The sequence below is a fragment of the Chelonia mydas genome, chromosome 6 (assembly GCF_015237465.2).
Source record: "Chelonia mydas isolate rCheMyd1 chromosome 6, rCheMyd1.pri.v2, whole genome shotgun sequence".
Taxonomy (NCBI): domain Eukaryota; kingdom Metazoa; phylum Chordata; order Testudines; family Cheloniidae; genus Chelonia; species Chelonia mydas.
In genome coordinates, this window is record NC_051246.2 from 61,982,161 (window position 1) to 62,001,458 (window position 19,298).

Here is a 19,298-nt window from a genome sequence, read left to right on the forward strand (position 1 = left end):
ATTTAGTCCTTTGTTTTCTACAGATGCTGTCAACATAGTTGCCAGAGGTGATGGTTTGAGTCCACTTTACATTCAGTTTGTAAGTTCTTTATGACATGGAGTGTCTCAATTTGTATGTGTGGTATCTAGTAAATTCAGATAAATAAGAGAGCTGGTCAGAAAATGGGAAAATGTAAATATTTTTGCACAATATTTTTAATTGAAGTTTTCTAACCAACAAATAGTAATAAAGTTCATAGGAGATATCACAAAAGCACCTCTTGTTTTAGAGGAATTGTGGTTGCTTATATATCCCTCCAGGTTCTGATATGTGAATAAAATACCACTTAATCCAGCTGTCACTGCACAGGTATCTTTATTTTGAAGATGTACTTCACAGTGTGGTACAATGTGCTGAGTCAGAAATACTCATCCATCAACACTGGTACATCTTGGAGGTGAGAACAGGAGCACTGAGTATTAATATGAAGAAACTGATGTAATTCTTTGATAAAGCCTCACTTCCTGGATGGGTTTCCTCTCCCTGCCTTCTCTTGTTACGCCAGTGTAAAAGGAGAGTAATACCAAGTCAGGGACTTCTAACTACCATTATAAGCTGAAAAAGATTACACAGTGCAAACTAGCAAGTTAGAAGCAGGAGACTCTGTTGGGGCAAAAGGGTTTGTTTGTTTTTTTAAAACTCATTCAAAAACCTAACTAAAGAACATAACTGTCTGGAAAAACATGTAAAAATAGTTTATAAACTTTGAAAAACCACAAATGATACAAAATTAAAATCAGCTTTTGCTGAATTCATCATAAGCTTTGTGGTTTGAAATAGTCTTGTATGCTTTACTTCCTGACTGCATTTTTCAATGTGTCTCCTGAGACAGAAAGCTAGTTCTGAATTTAAGTTTTTTCATGATGTTTGTAATTCAGTTGTAGTAATATCTGAAAAACAGGAGTTCATGCTAGTGTAATTTACCAAACCAGAAGATGATTAGTAAATAGTTGGCAGGGACTATCTTATATACAGCAAGCAGTGCGATAGCCTAGACTAGATATTCTCAAATAGTGTTCCATGGACAAGCTGGGATCTGTAGAGGCCTTCCTGAGTCCACAGGCGTAAACATTTTGAGAATCAGGTGTTGGAGGTTGGAAGAGGAAAGAGATCCCTGTGAGGTCTCTCTTTTATCTAGGGTCTTGTGGGGTAATAAAGTTGAAGCACTAGAACAAATGACCTGCTAGGTATTTCTGAGCAATACAAGTATTCCATCAGGAATTTTAGAATTCTGAAAGTGACAAAAGAGGAAAAGGAGAGGATTTATTTTAGCATTGGAGAGTTGATGTTAGTGTTTGTGCTCACTTGAGGGGGTGGTGGATCAGTTTTGCATTTAGCTTTAATGTTTCTGTCCTAAAGGGGAACCTCTAGTGTTAATGGAGAAAATATTTCTATTTCCCCTGCATGGTTATTGGGGACAATAACACTTCAACAATTCTGAGAAGGGAAACGTGAAACTGTGTAGCTAAACAGAACATCTTTCTCCCCCATTAAATGACACTTAAAGACGCTCAGAGCTTTAGGTGTACATGGGTCTACTCATTATTCATTTTCTTCTTTTGTCCTTTCCTTCTCTTCAAATTCCAAGCCCAACACCACCTGAGGCAGAAAGAGAAGAGAGAGAGAGAGAGAGGTTGGTCACAAACAAGTGTGATGTTTATGATAACCATTTTATTTTTAAAAGTTTAAAGTGCATTGTACACTTTCAGATATATGTATGAACAACCATTTTTAAACTTAACATGATTTTTAAACTACTACATCCAGATACTATGTTACAAATTAGCCTTGTACTAATTCGTGGTGCACATGGAACCACTGCTGTGGTTCTCCTACACAAACAACTTTCAGTAAATTAAAAAAGGAAATGTTCCAGTAGGATTATTCCATTAGCCTTACAAACTGTTTAAGCCTGTGAGGGGCAGGAGAGTCTTTAATACCCTCTAACTTGAATGGGAGTCCAAAAAAGGCACTTTGCAGGAATATGATTTAAATGCAGTGATTTAAAAAAAATCATCTTATTGATTGACCCATAAACTGTGGATTTCCATAAATGGCTCTGAATGGACCTGTTTTCTACCTACCCAGCTTTATTTATCATTATTTTACCCAATGCTAACTAATTATTTTCCTTAAGTTATTTTGTTTCATACCTTGAATTGGTGATGAACTAAGGTTTAGAGTTTTACTGAGGTGCTGGAGGAGGTAAAAGAATTAAGAGACAGTGAGACACACCATAGAAGCTGAACTGCGAAATTAAGACATAGCACTAATTAAAGCTTAAAAAAGAGGATGGGGGCAGAGAGAGAATTTTACAGTGGTCATTTTCTCCCTCACAATCATGGGGAGACTTAACATGCCCAAGACAGACTCCAAGAAAAAGGGGACTTAAAATTTCAATTACTACGTTTTAAATATTTTTCCATGTTTAACAGGGAGTACTCCTCATATACGCCTCCAAACATTTAACTTTGTCATTTGCATTCACTTTCAAATGTTCTGTCACTAAAATGCTTTCTACTGCAACTATCTGTGAAGAGAGTGACCGGCTCTCTAGTGGCCATATACCACCTTTTTCTTCTTGGGCCATATTATTATTAGTTTTAAAAAGAACACTGTACTTGCTTTTCTCCATTGAGGTGAACTACAGTTACTCTTGTTGCTTTTGTATTCAAATTACCACGTTTTTGTTCTTATACTGGAATATAGTTGCACCATATTTTTTCTAGCATTTTTGATTGTACGCATAACAATTTTTAATGATGTAATACCATTTGGATTGGAAGAAGTCAATCTCCCTGTGTAGAAGGCACATCTCCACCAATCGCTATTCTGTTCGCGTCCTTATTGGCAGTTTGTTATGTTTCTGAAATATATTTGTATGCAAAGCACCATGCATGCTCATGGTACTTTATAACTCTTATTATGGTTTTTTTAACAATATTTAGCCTAAAATGTTCCCTTTTGAAGTTTAAGCATTTGTCTGACTTCAGCTAGTAGTGAAAATAAGTTATCAGTATCCTCTTTTATAATTGCTTGTAATGTAACAGAGCTTATATTTACATATTTTTGACAGCTATCGTATCTCATCACTTTTGAGGCTCTTAGGAATATCAGTTTTGAAATGTAGAGTATTGTCTATAGCAGCAGTTCTCAAACTGTGGATCAGGACCCCAAAGTGGGTCGCAACTCCATGTTAATGGGGTCACTAGGGCTGGCGTTAGACTTGCTGGGGCCCGGGGCCCAAGCCCCAGCCCCAGCCCCAGCCCCACCGCCTGAGACCAAAGCCCAAGGGCGTTAGCCCTGGGCGGCGGATCTCAGGCTTCAGCTTTGGCCCCCCTGCCCTGGGGCAGCAGGGCTCAGGCGGACTCAGGCTTTGGTCCCCCTTCCTGGGGTCATCTAGTAATTTTTGTTGTCAGAAGCGGGTCGTGGTGCAATGAAGTTTGAGAACCCCTGGTCTATAGGACAGTGCTGTTGTCCACAGCATACTGTTTATTAATTCAGCTTGTGACATTCATTCCAATGTCTCATGCCTTCTTCTGGAATATTAACAACAATGGGAGCTTAATAGCTCCCCATCTTCTTGTCCTGTAGTACCTAACATATAACAAAGTTCTACCACAGAATTCTACCATATTTTCACCTGTTCCTATGGAGACATTCACTTATTCAATGGACTTTAGCTTCTGCCCCACAGATATAACAATTTTTGCTTAAAGGGAAGCTGTGGTTTTTGGAGAAATTAATTATCCATTCATTTAAAGGAGAATATTGTCTACAGAAATCTGGTTACCTCTGACATCCAATCTGCACTCTATTTCAGCTTCACCACATTCATTCACAGCTTTACAAGTGTAAAAACCTCCATCAAAGGGACTAGGCTTTCGGATCTCCAGGGTCAATACCCCTTGCTTGCTGAACATACGATACTTGGCATCTCCAGAGAGATCCACTTTGTTCTTGTACCAGAATATCTTTGGCTGAAGAACATAAAAACAAAAGTTAGGAAGTTGAAGATTTATGGCTGCCTGTGCAACCTTAATACAGCCCCCTTAGGTGCACTATGATACTATTTTTAATTACATGATTCCATACTGTTGTTTTCATGAGACCCTGACTCATTCACTACATTAGATGGACAATGCTCAGAAAATAGATAACTTAGCTTTTCAATATTTCTTTTTATCTTCATTCAGTGTGTAGCTCTGTATCTTGTTTACTGCACACTATACAAACCCTGCACTGTCTACAGAATTATTAATTCCCTCTTGGGCTTTTTTTTGGGTGCTCATCACCATAACATATGAGTGCTTTACAAACATGAATGGATTTATCCGCACAACATGCCTGTGAGATGATATGGTATTATTAGTTCCATTTACAGATGAGGAACTGAGAGAGATATTTTAGACCAAAATTGTGAGGCCTGCTAATTTTGCCTAACTTGAGGTATCTGGGGCCTGATTTTTTTCAGCATAATTAGCATTTTATATCATGTTCAAAGCATAGCTCCAGTTGACTTCAGTTGTAAGTGATCAGCACTTGTGCAAATCTGGCCCCTGGTGTCTCAAGTTGGGCATCCAGAAAAGGAGGAACACAGAAACTATGAAACTAGTGGGTAACTATGGCAGATGAAAGCATAAGAATTCAGTTCTCCATCATGGTATTCAGGTGTCTTAACTACCAGACCATCCTCCTGCAGTTGCTGTCTCATTCACTATACACCTTCCAATTTCCTGCAGAAAACAGAGTTGTTTAGTACAAAACCCTGAGCACCATCCATCTTGTGCACTGAATGAGGCAGAGGTCTTGTAGGAAAAAAGTATGTGATCATGTAATTAAAGGCTATAAAAATGTATACACATAAGAGGGCTGAATTAAGGTTGCATGGTCAGTCTAAGTTCTGGCATTTCGTAGCTTTTGGGTTGAACCTTAACAGTTTTTAAACATAGTTTATCTTGTATGTAATTTCCTAGGTTTTTAAAAAAGCAAATGGAAAAAAAAAACTCCATGTGGAACCATATTAATCCATATGTGGTTTACCACTAGGATTCCACTTTTAAATCCTCACCACAGATCTCTACCATTTGAGGTATCTCAGTTCCTGGTAGACTGTGGGCCAGTCACTAAAAGGGGATGAGATACAGATTTTTATCAGTGAGTTTGCCACCTGTTTGCTGAGGACAAAGGAATGTTGGGACTTAGGAATCCTGAGTTCAGTTTTGGGTTCTGTAGGGGAGTGTTCTGTGGCTGTTACAGATTCTTTTGTCCCTGTTTCCTTCTACTTGTGTACCCTACCATCTCCCCTGCTTCTGTCCCCCTCTGCTCAAATCCCCCAAGTCTGTCCCTGTCCACTTCTGCTCCTATCCCCTAGTCTGTTCCTCCTCCTTCCACCCTCCTTATCATCCCTCTGCTTCCTCCTTCTCTTTCATGCTGCCTGGGTGCCAGGAGGGGAAGCATTGTGAGTACAGGAGGGAAAGTCTCCCAAATCATAGAATATCAGGGTTGGAAGGGACCTCAGGAGGTCATCTAGTCCAACCCTCTGCTCAAAGCAGGACCAATCCCCAACTAAATCATCCCAGCCAGGGCTTTGTCAAGCCTGACCTTAAAAATATCTAAGGAAGGAGATTCCACCACCCCCCTAGGTAACGCATTCCAGTGCTTCAGCACCCTCCTAGTGAAAAAGTTTTTCCTAATATCCAATCTAAACCTCCCCCACTGCAACTTGAGACCATTACTCCTTGTTCTGTCATCAGCTACCACTGAGAACAGTCTAGATCCATCCTCTTTGGAACCCCCTTTCAGGTAGTTGAAAGCAGCTATCAAATCCTCCCTCATTCTTCTCTTCCGCAGACTAAACAATCCCAATTCCCTCAGCCTCTCCTCATAAGTCATGTGTTCCAGTCCACTAATCATTTTTGTTGCCCTCCGCTGAACGTTTTCCAATTTTTCCACATCCTTCTTGTAGTGTGGGGCCCCAAACTGGACACAGTACTCCAAATGAGGCCTCACCAATGTCGAATAGAGGGGAACGATCACGTCCCTCAATCTGCTGGCAATGCCCCTTCGTATACATCCCAAAATGCCATTGGCCTTCTTGGCAACAAGGGCACACTGTTGACTCATATCCAGCTTCTCGTCCACTGTAACCCCTAGGTCCTTTTCTGCAGAACTGCTGCCGAGCCATTCGGTCCCTAGTCTGTAGCAGTGCATGGGATTCTTCTGTCCTTAGTAATGAGTAATCTCAGTTGTAGTGCATAGTATTGATAGCTGCATGTATGCAGGCTATCAAGTATGTTTGTTTCTGATACGTTTTTCCCTTCTGATTGCAGTGTGGGACTAAAGAAGGTTTTGCAACCAAGATGGTGGAATAAAAATTTAAATAAAAATAATGTTTCTTGCACTGTGACTCATGTTTATCCTCTGTCTCTAAACCCAATGGAATCTTTAATGCAGCACTAGGATTTAAACAGTAAGAACCAAACCTTTGTGGCATCTGATTTGTTTTTAGAATTAGCAGCCTTGGGCCTCAGTGTCCTCATCTATAAAATTGGAATAATGATACTGATCTCCTTTGTAAAGTGCTTTGAGATCTACTAATGAAAGGTATTATTATTACTATTTTGTTATTGTATGTCTTTGGCCTCGTCTGCTTGATGAGTCTTGTGCATCCATACTAGTCATGCTGAATCATATTAACGACACCTGCAGTTTTACTGTTCTTGAACAACTTTGTCCACCCTAGTATTTTTGTCGGTAGCCCTCTTGCTCCTTCTGGATGTCCATCTCATGTCACAGTGCTATCTGGGCATGAATATTGGCATCTGCCTAGTGGCAGCATGTTCATGGAATATACTTTATACCCGAGACATCTTTGATAGTATAGAGTTATCCAAAATGTCAAAGTTCTATCACCAGGAAGTGTTGCCTCTGAAAAAGATGCACAACAGCTGTCCAGTGTGTACAGAGCCATTTGTATGTGTCTTCTGGCAAGCATACAATTGGCATTGCAGGTGCAGAAAGGTGTCTTAGAGAGGCCACTTTGGAGTGATTGTTTGCACTGTGGGATGGCAGGATGAGCAGGGGTTTGCATCAATTGTGCTAACATGGGAGGAAGAATCATCCAAATGACTGACTCATTTAATGACCACAAAAAGCATAATCTGGGGTGTTTGTGAAAATCAGTGGTAACTGAAACAGTTGTGTATTGGATAGAAGATGAGTTTCAGTTGATTGAGGAGGAACAATTATTATTTAGCATGGTAAATTTCTTAAGTGTGTATAAGGCCCTTTCTCCCCCGGTTCAGTCTGCTTTCAGAGATTGAATCTAATCTTAGCCTGTGCTTGATATTCTTTCTGATGCTTTTTCCTAATATCTATCAATAAGGTACAAAGTACAGTTCACCCTGAATAGAGCTCAGCAAATAACTGAGAGTGAAGAAAGTGTTCCCTGCCTGAGATTTTTTTTTTTTTTTAATGCTGTCCCCTTGCGCATACATATTACAGCAGGGTATTTTACTACTTGATCACACAATACGCATTTAGAAACACAAAAAGTTACATAGGTGCACTGAAGGTAATAGAAAAAGATGTATTTCCTTTGCATTCTGTTAAGTGAATAGTATGTTGCATTGTCCTTTGCTGTGCTGAAAGACCCAATTATAATATATACATGGAAGGGGCCAGAGTTAACATTGCTATGCCAACTGTAATTTTCAACGTCCTGACTTGGGCATTTAAAAACATAGGTTTCATGCTGTATCACTGTATTGCTTTTGTTGGTGTTTAGGTTTTTCACAGGAACACTATTTAATTCTAGGGTGTGGAGGGATAGTATGGACTGGGATTGGTGTCCTATAATGTAGATCAATAATTAGAACAGTGTAATTACATGAAGCTGGCATGGATTTTAGGGTAGTTATAGTAGGCTTTTGACTTGTCACAATTATATAGATGAAAATTATTGTAATCTGTACCTTGGGGCTTCCTCTTACAGCACAGCTGAGCGTAGCATTGTATCCAGAGATCACAGAACGGTTTACTAAGGGGTGAGTGAATTTGGGGGCTTCAGAGAAGTCATGCTCTTTGTAACTGGGTGGTTTATAAATGGTGCCTGCAATTCAAACAGACAGAGTAATCTGGTAAGAATTTTGTCTTAAATCTTGCCTAGTCAACACAGTCTACTTGTAATTTTATTTTATCTATGTTGTTTTAGGAAAGCAGTAGTGTTAAAACATCAGCGTTGTCAACTTTTGTGATGTAATGAGGTATTTTTTCCTAAAAGCCCTAGCTCCTGGAGTGCTAGGATTATGTGAGAATCTGTTTTCATTTAAAAAATAAGTTTCTAGCCCTCATGGTTTCATGGAAAAGCTTGAAAGCATGTACTCTAAAGACTCAAAACCCAGAAGATAATAAGAACCCCAAAATTTGTTTTTAATTTAATGACTTCTGGGGGCCTGTCTCATGATTCTTGTGGCTGAAAATAAAAAAATATGTCACAGTCTAATTACATAAGGAGTCTAAAAGATTAGAAGCTGTAAGTGCCCAGTGTTAAGTAATGAAAAAGTCTCTGCTCCTATGCCCAGTAATTCTGTACTCTGCTGTCTATAATGTATTACTCAACTTGCTAACTGTGGCTTATCCATGAGTCAGTCTTTTGTGACCTGTGTTTTGAAGAATGTGTGTTACCTGTCTTTTGTATGTAGGCAGGAGTTTTCGTTGTTGCAGCAGTTTCACTCAGGCCACACAAATTTTCACTGAAGACACGGAAATAATACTCATTCCCCATAATCAGGTCTGACACTACACAGTTGGTGCGTCGATAATGGTCAAAAACAGTGTACCATTCCTATAATGAGATTGTACATTGTTAGAAAAAGTAGACTATCTTGAAAAAGGTTTAAAGGGTCAGAGATGGTGCTAGTTGTGGTGTAGAGACCTTCCTTGTCAGTGTTAATGAAGAAGACAGCCTACCAAGCAACAGTGATTTTGGGAATGGATAACAATTCCTGATAGAGTAAGTGATAGCACACAGATTCCTTTAAGGGAAATTAAAAATTATATATTTTCTTACTTTGATCTTCATTCTGGCTCAAAATTGTATATGTACGTGCATAAAACACAAGTTTCTATCCCTTATGGTTATTGCATATAAAACTTTGTAAACTATTGTAGTCTGTCTTCCTAAGTCTTCAGAGACTGCTTTAGTGCCAGTAATCACAGATGAAATCAACATGACTCTACTCAATTTCAACATGTCTGTTCATAACAAAATAAAAAATCATGTCAATTGATACAAGCCCTGAAAGTGAATATGTAGTTTCTGGTTCAGCATCCTACTTCCATGCTCTACCTGGCCCTACTCTATTCCCGCCCAATTTCAGTGACTTTAGGAATTATTGGCAAGCCTGAGTGTCTCTCACCATTGTCTTTTTGTCAGCCTTCTGGATTGTGTACCCTGAGATCTGTGCATTGCCATTATCTTGGGGTGGTTTCCACTCCAGAGCGACGTTGAATCCCCACACATCTATGATTTTCACATTCTGAGGTGGACCAGGTTTGTCTACAGAGGAAACAAGTCAGACAAATTCAGTTCTTGTTTCAGGATCTTTGATCTTCAGCATTTCCTTCCAAGCAGGAAAAAAATTGTTACTAAGTTGTGTAATTATCCCAAAGTAAAACACTTATTTTATGGAAAGTTGAAGTTGAAAATTAAAACATGAAAATAAAAAAAAAAGTCAGTTAAGGTACCTGCACTATTCTTAATGCTATCCTTCTGCATGCTATTTAGAGTCAGGCAATCCATTTAACAAAAATAGGAATCACCCAAACCTTAACTTATCCTTTGACTCAAACAAGAAGTTTTTGTGATGTTGGATGGGAGTTAACTCTTTTTGCCAGTCTTTCATTATACACAGTGTTCTCTGACTGAATTAATCAGTTTCTCAGTGAGAGGTCTTGTATGCACTGAGGGCAGTGTGTTGAACCACCTAGGCACTGGATCTATGTTTAGCTAGACTGATGAAGGCCAGACACTTAGGAATGCCTGAGCACTTTATTGGAGAGATTGTTAATGTCTCACCTATGGGAGGGTAAAAGCAACGTTTAAACAAGCTGTAGTCCTGCCCTTGTTGAAGAAACCGGTGTTCTACTTGAATATTGCCAAGTCTCTAACCTCCTGTCTCTGGGAACATCAATGAAAAGGTGGTGACAGGCCAACTCTAGCATCCAAAATCCTTAAACTCCTTGGATCGGTAGAATGGGTCCACACATTTCTTTCAGAGGGTGGGTGACTTCTTTTTTTTCTCCCAGTGACTCAGCTGAGTCCCACAAGACTGAGTTTTGTCACTGCTCTTTTACACAATCTATTTAAAGCTGGTGAAACATTGTGATATATAGTGGCTACACTGTTATCAGTTTGCAGACAGTACTTAGATCTATTTCTTGTCTTCAGAAGTATTCAGTCATATCCATGCTGTCCCAATGTCAGCCAGAGAGTGTGATTTGGATGGCTTTAACTCACTCCAAATAAGATTGAGTTGATGTGGATTGGCAGAGAGAAAGATTTTGAAGACCTTTAACCTGTCTCTTGATTGAGGGTATCTGCCCACCTACTGTTAAACTGGTTCATTCTCTTGGGTCTTTTTAGATTCATCACTGCACCAGACTCCCAGCTTTTATCAGTGACAGCAAATATTTTTTCATCCATGGCTGATCAAGAGGATAAGTACTTTAATATGCTTTCTTCACCATGTTTATCTGTGCCTCTTTTATACCTCTAGGCTAGAAGAGTGCAATGCACTCTTTAGAGCTAACCAAGAACTTTTGACTAATACAAAATGAGGTTCTCCACCTTCTGGCTATAGGTGGGCTGTCATGAGCATGTTACACCTGTGCGTTTCTCTTTTCCATAGCGGACAGTCATTTCTGGGTGAAATTCAAGATGCTAATTTTCTACAAAGCCCTATATGGGCCAGGTTCTTGTTATCTTAGAGAGCACCATTTCCTCTTTGCCATCTGTATCACTTCAGCTATCTTTCACAAGGATGAAGCTTGCAGGAGGTGGAAGCCAGTAGAGGAGGGCTTTGTCTTTAGAATTTGCTCCTGTTGGAAATACTTCCAAGCCTAAACCTGACCACTTTTAAAATGTGCAGAATGGCATCAGGCTTTTCCACTATCATGTCCACCCTCAGACCCCCATGATATAATCAGGTGACTCATGAAAGAGTAAAACACACAGTCACACCTTAGACTGGATCATCTGTCTAGATGTGGACAAAGGAAACTGAAGGATTGACCTTTATCTTGGGCAGTCCACTATAACCTTCAAATTGATATAAAAATGTAGGTATCATGCAGGAAGAAGGTTTTATCAGTAGTCTGCCCCTGTTCTATAAACTCATAGTCCCAGATAATTTCTGAAGCATCCTCAGTGAAATCCATACCCAACTGAAGAACCAAGAACTGGAAGATCTGGTGAAACTTTGACCTTGTACACTGGCTTCTGCTGTTGACCACACTGCTACCTAAAAGCACCCTTGCATTCATCCCAGCACATCATTTTGGATTTCTGAGAAGATGGAGCAGTAGGAAAGGAAACTAATGACACTGATAGAAAACTGGCAGTTAAACTCCAGCACAAGATTTTTCTCTACTCTAGCTAATATATCGTCAACTTTACATGTAACACCCTGTAAAATTTTCCAGATTGTGAACCACCTTGTTAATGCAAACTGCTTCCTCATATCCCAGCAACAAATTCCTTTCAAAGACCTGTCAACATTATAAGATCAGGACACCAGCAGTTATTCATGAGACTTAAAACACCTTTCCCCTTCCAAGGAATTTAGCTCCTTCACATAGCAAGAAACTATAGGACTGCTGGAAGAAATCTGATTCACTACTGACTGTTGATCTGTGCCCATCGTGGGCTAGTTAAAGACATCTGAGGACTCTTACAGAGATTGTCAACTCCACACCACCTTTGATGAGAGAAAGCTACCATCCACCTTAAAGCATACCACTATCTGGCCTATTTACATTTAACTTTGACTTAACAAACTACTGCTTGTTGATTGACCTCTCATTTTTGAGCAAATTAACTTAGAAACTAGCTACAGGCTGCCTCCAAACACACCTATTACCAATATTCTGCATCCCTGCAGCCTGGTTTAAGGCCAAACCAGAACCACGATAGCATTGGTAGCACTGAAAGATGATCACCTCCTGCCTGCAAACTGCAGAAAGTTCTTGCTCTTATTTCTGAATGTGTCTGTGGCATTTCTACATAGATCATACTATTGTCCAGGGGTGCTAGAACAATTTTTATAGTGGGGTTGCTGAGAGCCATTAATCAAACTGTAAATATTCCATTTGTTATAATGGAAACCACTTCAAGCCACGGGATCTGAAAGCATCCCCAGGACCCCTAGTTCCAGCACCTATGCAACTGTCCTGCCTAAGAGATGGCAGGAACCCCTTGTAAAGTGCTGAAATGGCTCCATTTCTTCCTTTCAAGACAACAACAGTGTGTGGTGATGGAAAACTGCTCTTTTATCTCTGGAGCACTCAGGAAGTCCCATAAAGATTGATTCTCTCCTCCATCCTTCTTAACATATACCCAGAGTTGTTAAGGGAAATTATGAGACATTGTTTTAAATGCCAGCAATATGCAGACAGTCCCCAATTTTAAGTTTTCCTTTGCCTTTTGACACAAATAGAATGATTTTCTAGCCCCCCTCACTGCCTGGCTGAATAAGAGATGAGAATTCTGTACTACCATGAATAGAAAAGAATCACAAAGGACTGAGTCAAAGGTTATTTATATTTGGAGCTTTCAAATGATCCAACTGTTGTTTGCTGGTAACACTTCTGCACCCTCAAGAGCAGTGTGAAGTGATGATTTGGAATGCACATTCCAGACACAGAGTAGAAAATACATCTAAATGCATTTAACTAAAAAGGCTCCTGGAATTTTGGGGAAATGATTGGTAAAAGTACAGAACTATATTTCCATTTTAGTTTCCAGGCTCTGTAAAATACAGATACTTCTGCCATCTCACAGGGTATCGTGAAAGATTAATTCAGTGTTTGTGATGTGTTCAGCTACTACAGTGGTTCTGACTTTGATTTTTGTAGCCATTTCAGAAATCAGTTTGAGTGGAGAAGTCGCAACTAGTCATGTAATGGATAAAAATTACAACTCTGTGTAATGAATAAAAATACCTAGGGATGCAAAGATAGGGCAAAAAATTGACAGAGCCAGAATTGAGATGAATTGGCTAAGTGAAACAAGCCAATACTGTGGAGGACTGTTTTGTGTAATTGAAGTCTATAAGGGATGATATTCTACAGGACAGTGATAAATTCAACCCTTAAACCAACCTAAGTGGATTGCTAGGTATACTGTGGCTTTCTGTGCCAAAGCATAGTATACGAACTCACTTCGCAGGCATACATGAGCCATCAAGGCTATGCTGAAATAAGGCAAAAATAGTTAAAGCCAGCTATTTCCAGCTGCTAATCTTTGGAGTTGAGCTGCAGGTTGGATGAAGGCTTCGCTCTTTCTCTCTTGCTCATTCTCCACCCACTCTTTCACACCAGCAGTTCAGAGTAAAACCCTTCCACCTCCACATCTATCAACAACTGCCTTAATTCTTTTTCGTCTCTCTTTCTGAAGTACAGAACATAGAAACAGCGATAGCAGCAGCACTGCCCCTCAAAAGTGGAAATGTGTCATATTGGATTGGAAGTTTTAAAAACTGCAATCTGCTATACCAAGAAAAATGTCAACCTGTCATTTCTATATTGAATAACACCTCCATATTCATCTGAATATAACAATTCTACACCATATGCCTATGTACCTGCCTGTGTGTAAAACGTCTACAGCAACCCCACGACTTGTGAATCTACCAGTACCTAACAATATTGGACCAGATGACTGTTATATTTGTTAAGAACACAAATGAATAATTTCTAATCTGTATATACTCAAATGAATACATTCTAAACAATTTCTCCTTTGTTTCTATCTTGACACCAAAGGCTCGTGTTAATAGCAGGAAGTGTGTGTGATGCTTGCAGACCAGGTGCCAGCTCATGCCAAGGACTTTAGGCCCCAACTGAACACTGATGAATGCCTAGCTGGAAACCTGTCTGGCTCACCTGTGTGTTAGTATTATTAAAATAGTATTTAGACTTTATGAAATGGTTGTAGGATGTTGCATGTATTTATCTCACTTCAGGTTATATTAGGGTATGCATTGCAAACCTCTAACTATGACCTGGTCTACACTACAGAACTAGGTCGATGCAAAGCAGCTTATGTTGACCTAAGTATGTAAACGTCTACATTAAATTTCACTCCCGCCGATGTAACTGCCCCACTACGCTGACTTAATAAGTCCAATTCCGCAAGAGGCATAGAGTCAATGTCGATGTAGTTAGGTTGTCGCAGTGTCAGTGTAGATGCTGCATTGCTTACATCAACTTTTACTGGCTTTCAGAAACTGTCCCACAATGCCCCATACTGACAGCACAGTTGGTACAAGTGCTCCTGGTGAGGATGCTCACTGCCAACACAAGGAGCAAAGTGTAAACACGCACCAGTGATGTAATTACTGCGGCGGCTGTATGCTGATGTAAGTGAGGTTGACTTAATTTTGTAGCGTAGACATGTCCTGTAACTCACCAAATAGGAAAGAAGCATTAATTAATGTAAAGGCTGGATTCCTAACAAAGATGCTGGGTCCTGCACACAAGAAGGTCCATTGAAACCAAATGAGCCATTGTGAAACATTAAAGGACAAAGACTGTGGATTGCTCCCCGACATCCATGAAGAGGAGATGTGCACGAGGATTCGTCCCATGAGCTTGAACTATGGGGGAAGGGAATAAAAATTCCTGACAAGAAGAAACTGGGTCTGTATGCTGCTTGGACTTTGAGAGGGCAAGATTTCTAAGCATAATCATAGAATCATAGAATATCAGGGTTGGAAGGGACCTCCGGAGGTCATCTAGACCAACCCCCTGCTCAAAGCAGGACCAATCCCCAACTAAATCATCCCAGCCAGGGCTTTGTCAAGCCTGACCTTAAAAATATCTAAGGAAGGAGATTCCACCACCTCCCTAGGTAATGCATTCCAGTGTTTCACCACCCTCCTAGTGAAAATTTTTTTCCTAATATCCAACCTAAACCTCCCCCACTGCAACTTGAGACCATTACTCCTTGTTCTGTCATCAGCTACCACTGAGAATAGTCTAGATCCATCCTCTTTGGAACCCCCTTTCAGGTAGTTGAAAGCAGCTATCAAATCCCCCCTCATTCTTCTCTTCCGCAGACTAAACAATCCCAGTTCCCTCAGCCACTCCTCATAAGTTATGTGTTCCAGTCCCCTAATCATTTTTGTTGCCCTCCGCTGGACATTTTCCAATTTTTCCACATCCTTCTTGTAGTGTGGGGCCCCAAACTGGACACAGTACTCCAGATGAGGCCTCACTAATGTTGAATAGAGGGGAATGATCACATCCCTCGATCTGCTGGCAATGCCCCTACGTATACATCCCAAAATGCCATTGGCCTTCTTGGCAACAAGGGCACGCTGTTGACTCATATGCAGCTTCTCGTCCACTGTAACCCCTAGGTCCTTTTCTGCAGAACTGCTGCCGAGCCATTCGGTCCCTAGTCTGTAGCAGTGCATGGGATTCTTCCATCCTAAGTGCAGGACTCTGCACTTGTCCTTGTTGAACCTCATCAGATTTCTTTTGGCCCAATCCTCTAATTTGTCTAGGTCCCTCTGTATCCTATCACTACCCTCCAGCATATTACCTCTTCTCCCAGTTTAGTGTCATCTGCAAACTTGCTGAGGGTGCAATCCACACCATCCTCCAGATCATTTATGAAGATATTGAACAAAACCGACCCGAGGACCGACCCTTGGGGCACTCCACTTGATACCGGCTGCCAACTAGACATGGAGCCATTGATCACTACCTGTTGAGCCCGACAATCTAGCCAACTTTCTATCCACCTTATAGTCCATTCATCCAGCCCATACTACTTTAACTTTCTGGCAAGAATACTGTGGGAGATCGTGTCAAAAGCTTTGCTAAAGTCAAGGAACAACACGTCCACCACTTTCCCCTCACCCACAGAGCCAGTTGTCTCGTCATAGAAGGCAATTAGATTAGTCAGGCGTGACTTGCCCTTGGTGAATCCATGCTGACTGTTCCTTATCACTTTCCTCTCCTCTAAGTGCTTCAGAATTGATTCCTTGAGGACCTGCTCCATGATTTTTCCAGGGACTGAGGTGAGGCTGACTGGCCTGTAGTTCCCAGGATCCTCCTTCTTCCCTTTTTAAAGATGGGCACTACATTAACCTTTTCCCAGTCGTCCGGGACTTCCCCCGATCGCCATGAGTTTTCAAAGATAATGGCCAATGGCTCTGCAGTCACATCCGCCAACTCCTTTAGCACTCTTGGATGCAGCGCATCCGGCCCCATGGACTTGAGCTCGTCCAGCTTTTCTAAATAGTCCCGAACCACTTCTTTCTCCACAGAGGGCTAGTCACCTCTTCCCCATTTTATGCTTCCCAGTGCAGTAGTCTGGGAGCTGACCTTGTTTGTGAAGACGGAGGCAAAAAAAGCATTGAATACGTTAGCTTTTTCCACATCCTCTGTCACTAGGTTGCCTCCCTCATTCAGTAAGTGGCCCACACTTCCCTTGACTTTCTTCTTGTTGCTAACATACCTGAAGAAACCCTTCTTGTTACTCTTAACATCTCTTGCTAGCTGCAACTCCAGGTGTGATTTGGCCTTCCTGATTTCACTCCTGCATGCCCGAGCAATATTTTTATACTCTTCCCTGGTCATTTGTCCAATCTTCCACTTCTTGTGAGCTTCTTTTTTGTGTTCAGGATCAGCAAGGATTTCACTCTTAAGCCAAGCTGGTCGCCTGCCATATTTACTATTCTTTCTACACATCGGGATGGTTTGTCCCTTTTACCTCAATAAGGATTCTTTAAAATACAGCCAGCTCTCCTGGACTCCTTTCCCCCTCATGTTATTCTCCCAGGGGATCCTGCCCATCAGTTCCCTGAGGGAGTCAAAGTCTGCTTTTCTGAAGTCCAGGGTCCGTATTCTGCTGCTCTCCTTTCTTCCCTGTGTGAGGATCCTGAACTCGACCATCTCATGGTCACTGGCTCCCAGGTTCCCATCCACTTTAGCTTCCCCTACTAATTCTTCCAGGTTTGTGAGCAACAGGTCAAGAAGAGCTCTGCCCCTAGTTGGTTCCTCCAGCACTTGCACCAGGAAATTGTCCCCTACCCTTTCCAAAAACTTCTTGGATTGTCTGTGCACCACTGTATTGCTCTCCCAGCAGATATCAGGGTGATTGAAGTCTCCCATTAGAACCAGGGTCTGTGATCTAGTAACTTCCAGGATAATCTCGGGATCCTCAGTGCTTGGCCTGGGTTAGTCATAAAGGACTTAAAGAATTTGCTTATGATAGAAGCTTCTACCATCCTTTGAACTTAAGACTGTAACTCATTTGTGTATGTATGTTTACCTTCTTTAACCTTGTTAATAAATCTTTAGTTAATGTATTATAGGATTGGCTACAAGCATTTTCTTGGGTGTAAGATCTAAGGTGCAATTGACCTGGGACAAGTAACTGGTCCTTTGGGACTGGGAGTAACTTGAATATTATTGTGATTTTTGGTGTAAGGGACCATCTATCACAACGGCACGCTTACCTGTCAATATAGACCAAAGTACCCAAATGGACTCTCTCTGACTCTGTGTTAAGGCTGTTACAGTACTTGAGGAGTTCACACTTGATACTTGGTTGCTGAAATCTAAGTATAGATCACCCAATCAGTTTGGGGTTTGTGCTCCGCTTCTTAACAGTCTGTCCTGAAGTTGGTACTCACACTCTTGAGCCACTTCAAACAGCTTGAGAGTGTATAGTTCTCTTTCTTCTCTGGGGATGAAAGGGACTTATTTCAGGACAGTCCAGTTTTTGGTTGCCTGCTTCCTCACCCCAGTCCCCAAAAGGTAAGAGCACATGAGGCTGTAGGCATTAATCCCTCAGCAAGTAGACATCTGTCAAGGAAGATTAACTGATTTATCAAAGGATCAGTGATTGATGTATTGGTTCTTTGACAGCCAGGTTAGGCTCTCACCCTTTCAGCTGACCTATGCATGCTGTTACATAGCAACTGTAGCACTGCCATCAATAAAAAACAGCCTGCCTGTTTCTCCCACGTTTCTCTCCTGCCAAGAACATACCAATCTGGAGACCAGAAGGTGCTGTTGACAGAAGTGAAGTAGGGCAGCTCTGATGAATGAGGGGCTGAGTCAATAATTTAAATTCATGGTTTGGCTGCAGAAGGCTCTGCAAGTATTCAAGCCCTTTTGGTGATCAGCAGGAGATTAACTGAAATTTAATGTTGTGGCAAAGCTATCCACCTAAGAATTTAGAAATCTTACACCAGTCCTGCAGGCCTGGTACATCTTAATAAATGTAATAAGATTACTCACACTTTGTCAGCCATTAAGTTTCTATGGGAAATGGTTCTCTGACAACTGATATATATATTGTGACACGGTCAGGCTAGATGGCTATAGGAGAGTAATAGAAGGCAGATATATTAGCCCCAGGCTAAGTAGGTCAATCAGAACAATCAGGAACCTTTTGGAGACAATTAAGACAGGCTGATTAGAACACCTGCAGCCAATCAAGAAGCTGCTAGAATCAATTAAGGCAGGCTAATCAGGGCACCTGGGTTTTAAAAAGCAGCTCACTTCAGTTTGTGGTGTGCATGTGAGGAGCTGGGAGCAAGAGGCACTAGGAGCTGAGAGTGAGAACATGGACTGTTGGAGGACTGAGGTGTACAAGCATTATCAGACACCTGGAGGAAGGTCCTATGGTGAGGATAAAGAAGGTGTTGGGAGGAGGCCATGGGGAAGTAGCCCAGGGAGTTGTAGCTGTTGCACAGCTATTCCAGGAGGCAGTCTAGACAGCTGCATTCCACAGGGCCCTGGGCTGGAACCCGGAGTAGAGGGCGGGCCCGGGTTTCCCCCAAATCCTCCCAACTCCTGGTCAGACACAGGAGTCGTCGACCTGGACTGTGGGTTCAGAAAAATGGCCAAGCTGAGGGCTGCCGTGAAGCTCCAAGGCGAGCAAATCCGCCAATAAGCACAAGACCCACCAAGGTAGAGCAGGAACTTTGTCACAATATGTAAAATATAAAGTCAT

At 41.2% G+C, this 19,298-nt stretch overlaps 1 protein-coding gene across 3 annotated transcripts in view; it reads right to left on the minus strand.

Annotated features, from left to right (window-relative positions):
* Positions 1-1,277: 1,277 nt before the first annotated feature.
* MYBPC3 (myosin binding protein C3) overlaps positions 1,278-19,298 on the minus strand; it is a 141,196-nt gene continuing 123,175 nt past the window's right edge. For 2 of the 3 annotated variants that reach the window (XM_037900227.1, XM_037900226.1), the window contains 5 exons: positions 9,463-9,602; positions 8,729-8,888; positions 8,017-8,153; positions 3,834-4,020; positions 1,278-1,639 (listed from right to left, as the gene is read on the minus strand). In XM_037900227.1, the coding sequence (XP_037756155.1) occupies positions 1,617-1,639; positions 3,834-4,020; positions 8,017-8,153; positions 8,729-8,888; positions 9,463-9,602 (647 nt within the window). In that variant the 3' untranslated portion in view covers positions 1,278-1,616. Of the gene's footprint in view, positions 1,640-2,193; positions 2,237-3,833; positions 4,021-8,016; positions 8,154-8,728; positions 8,889-9,462; positions 9,603-19,298 lie in introns of all 3 variants that reach the window. The other variant, XM_037900228.1, reaches the window with a different exon arrangement.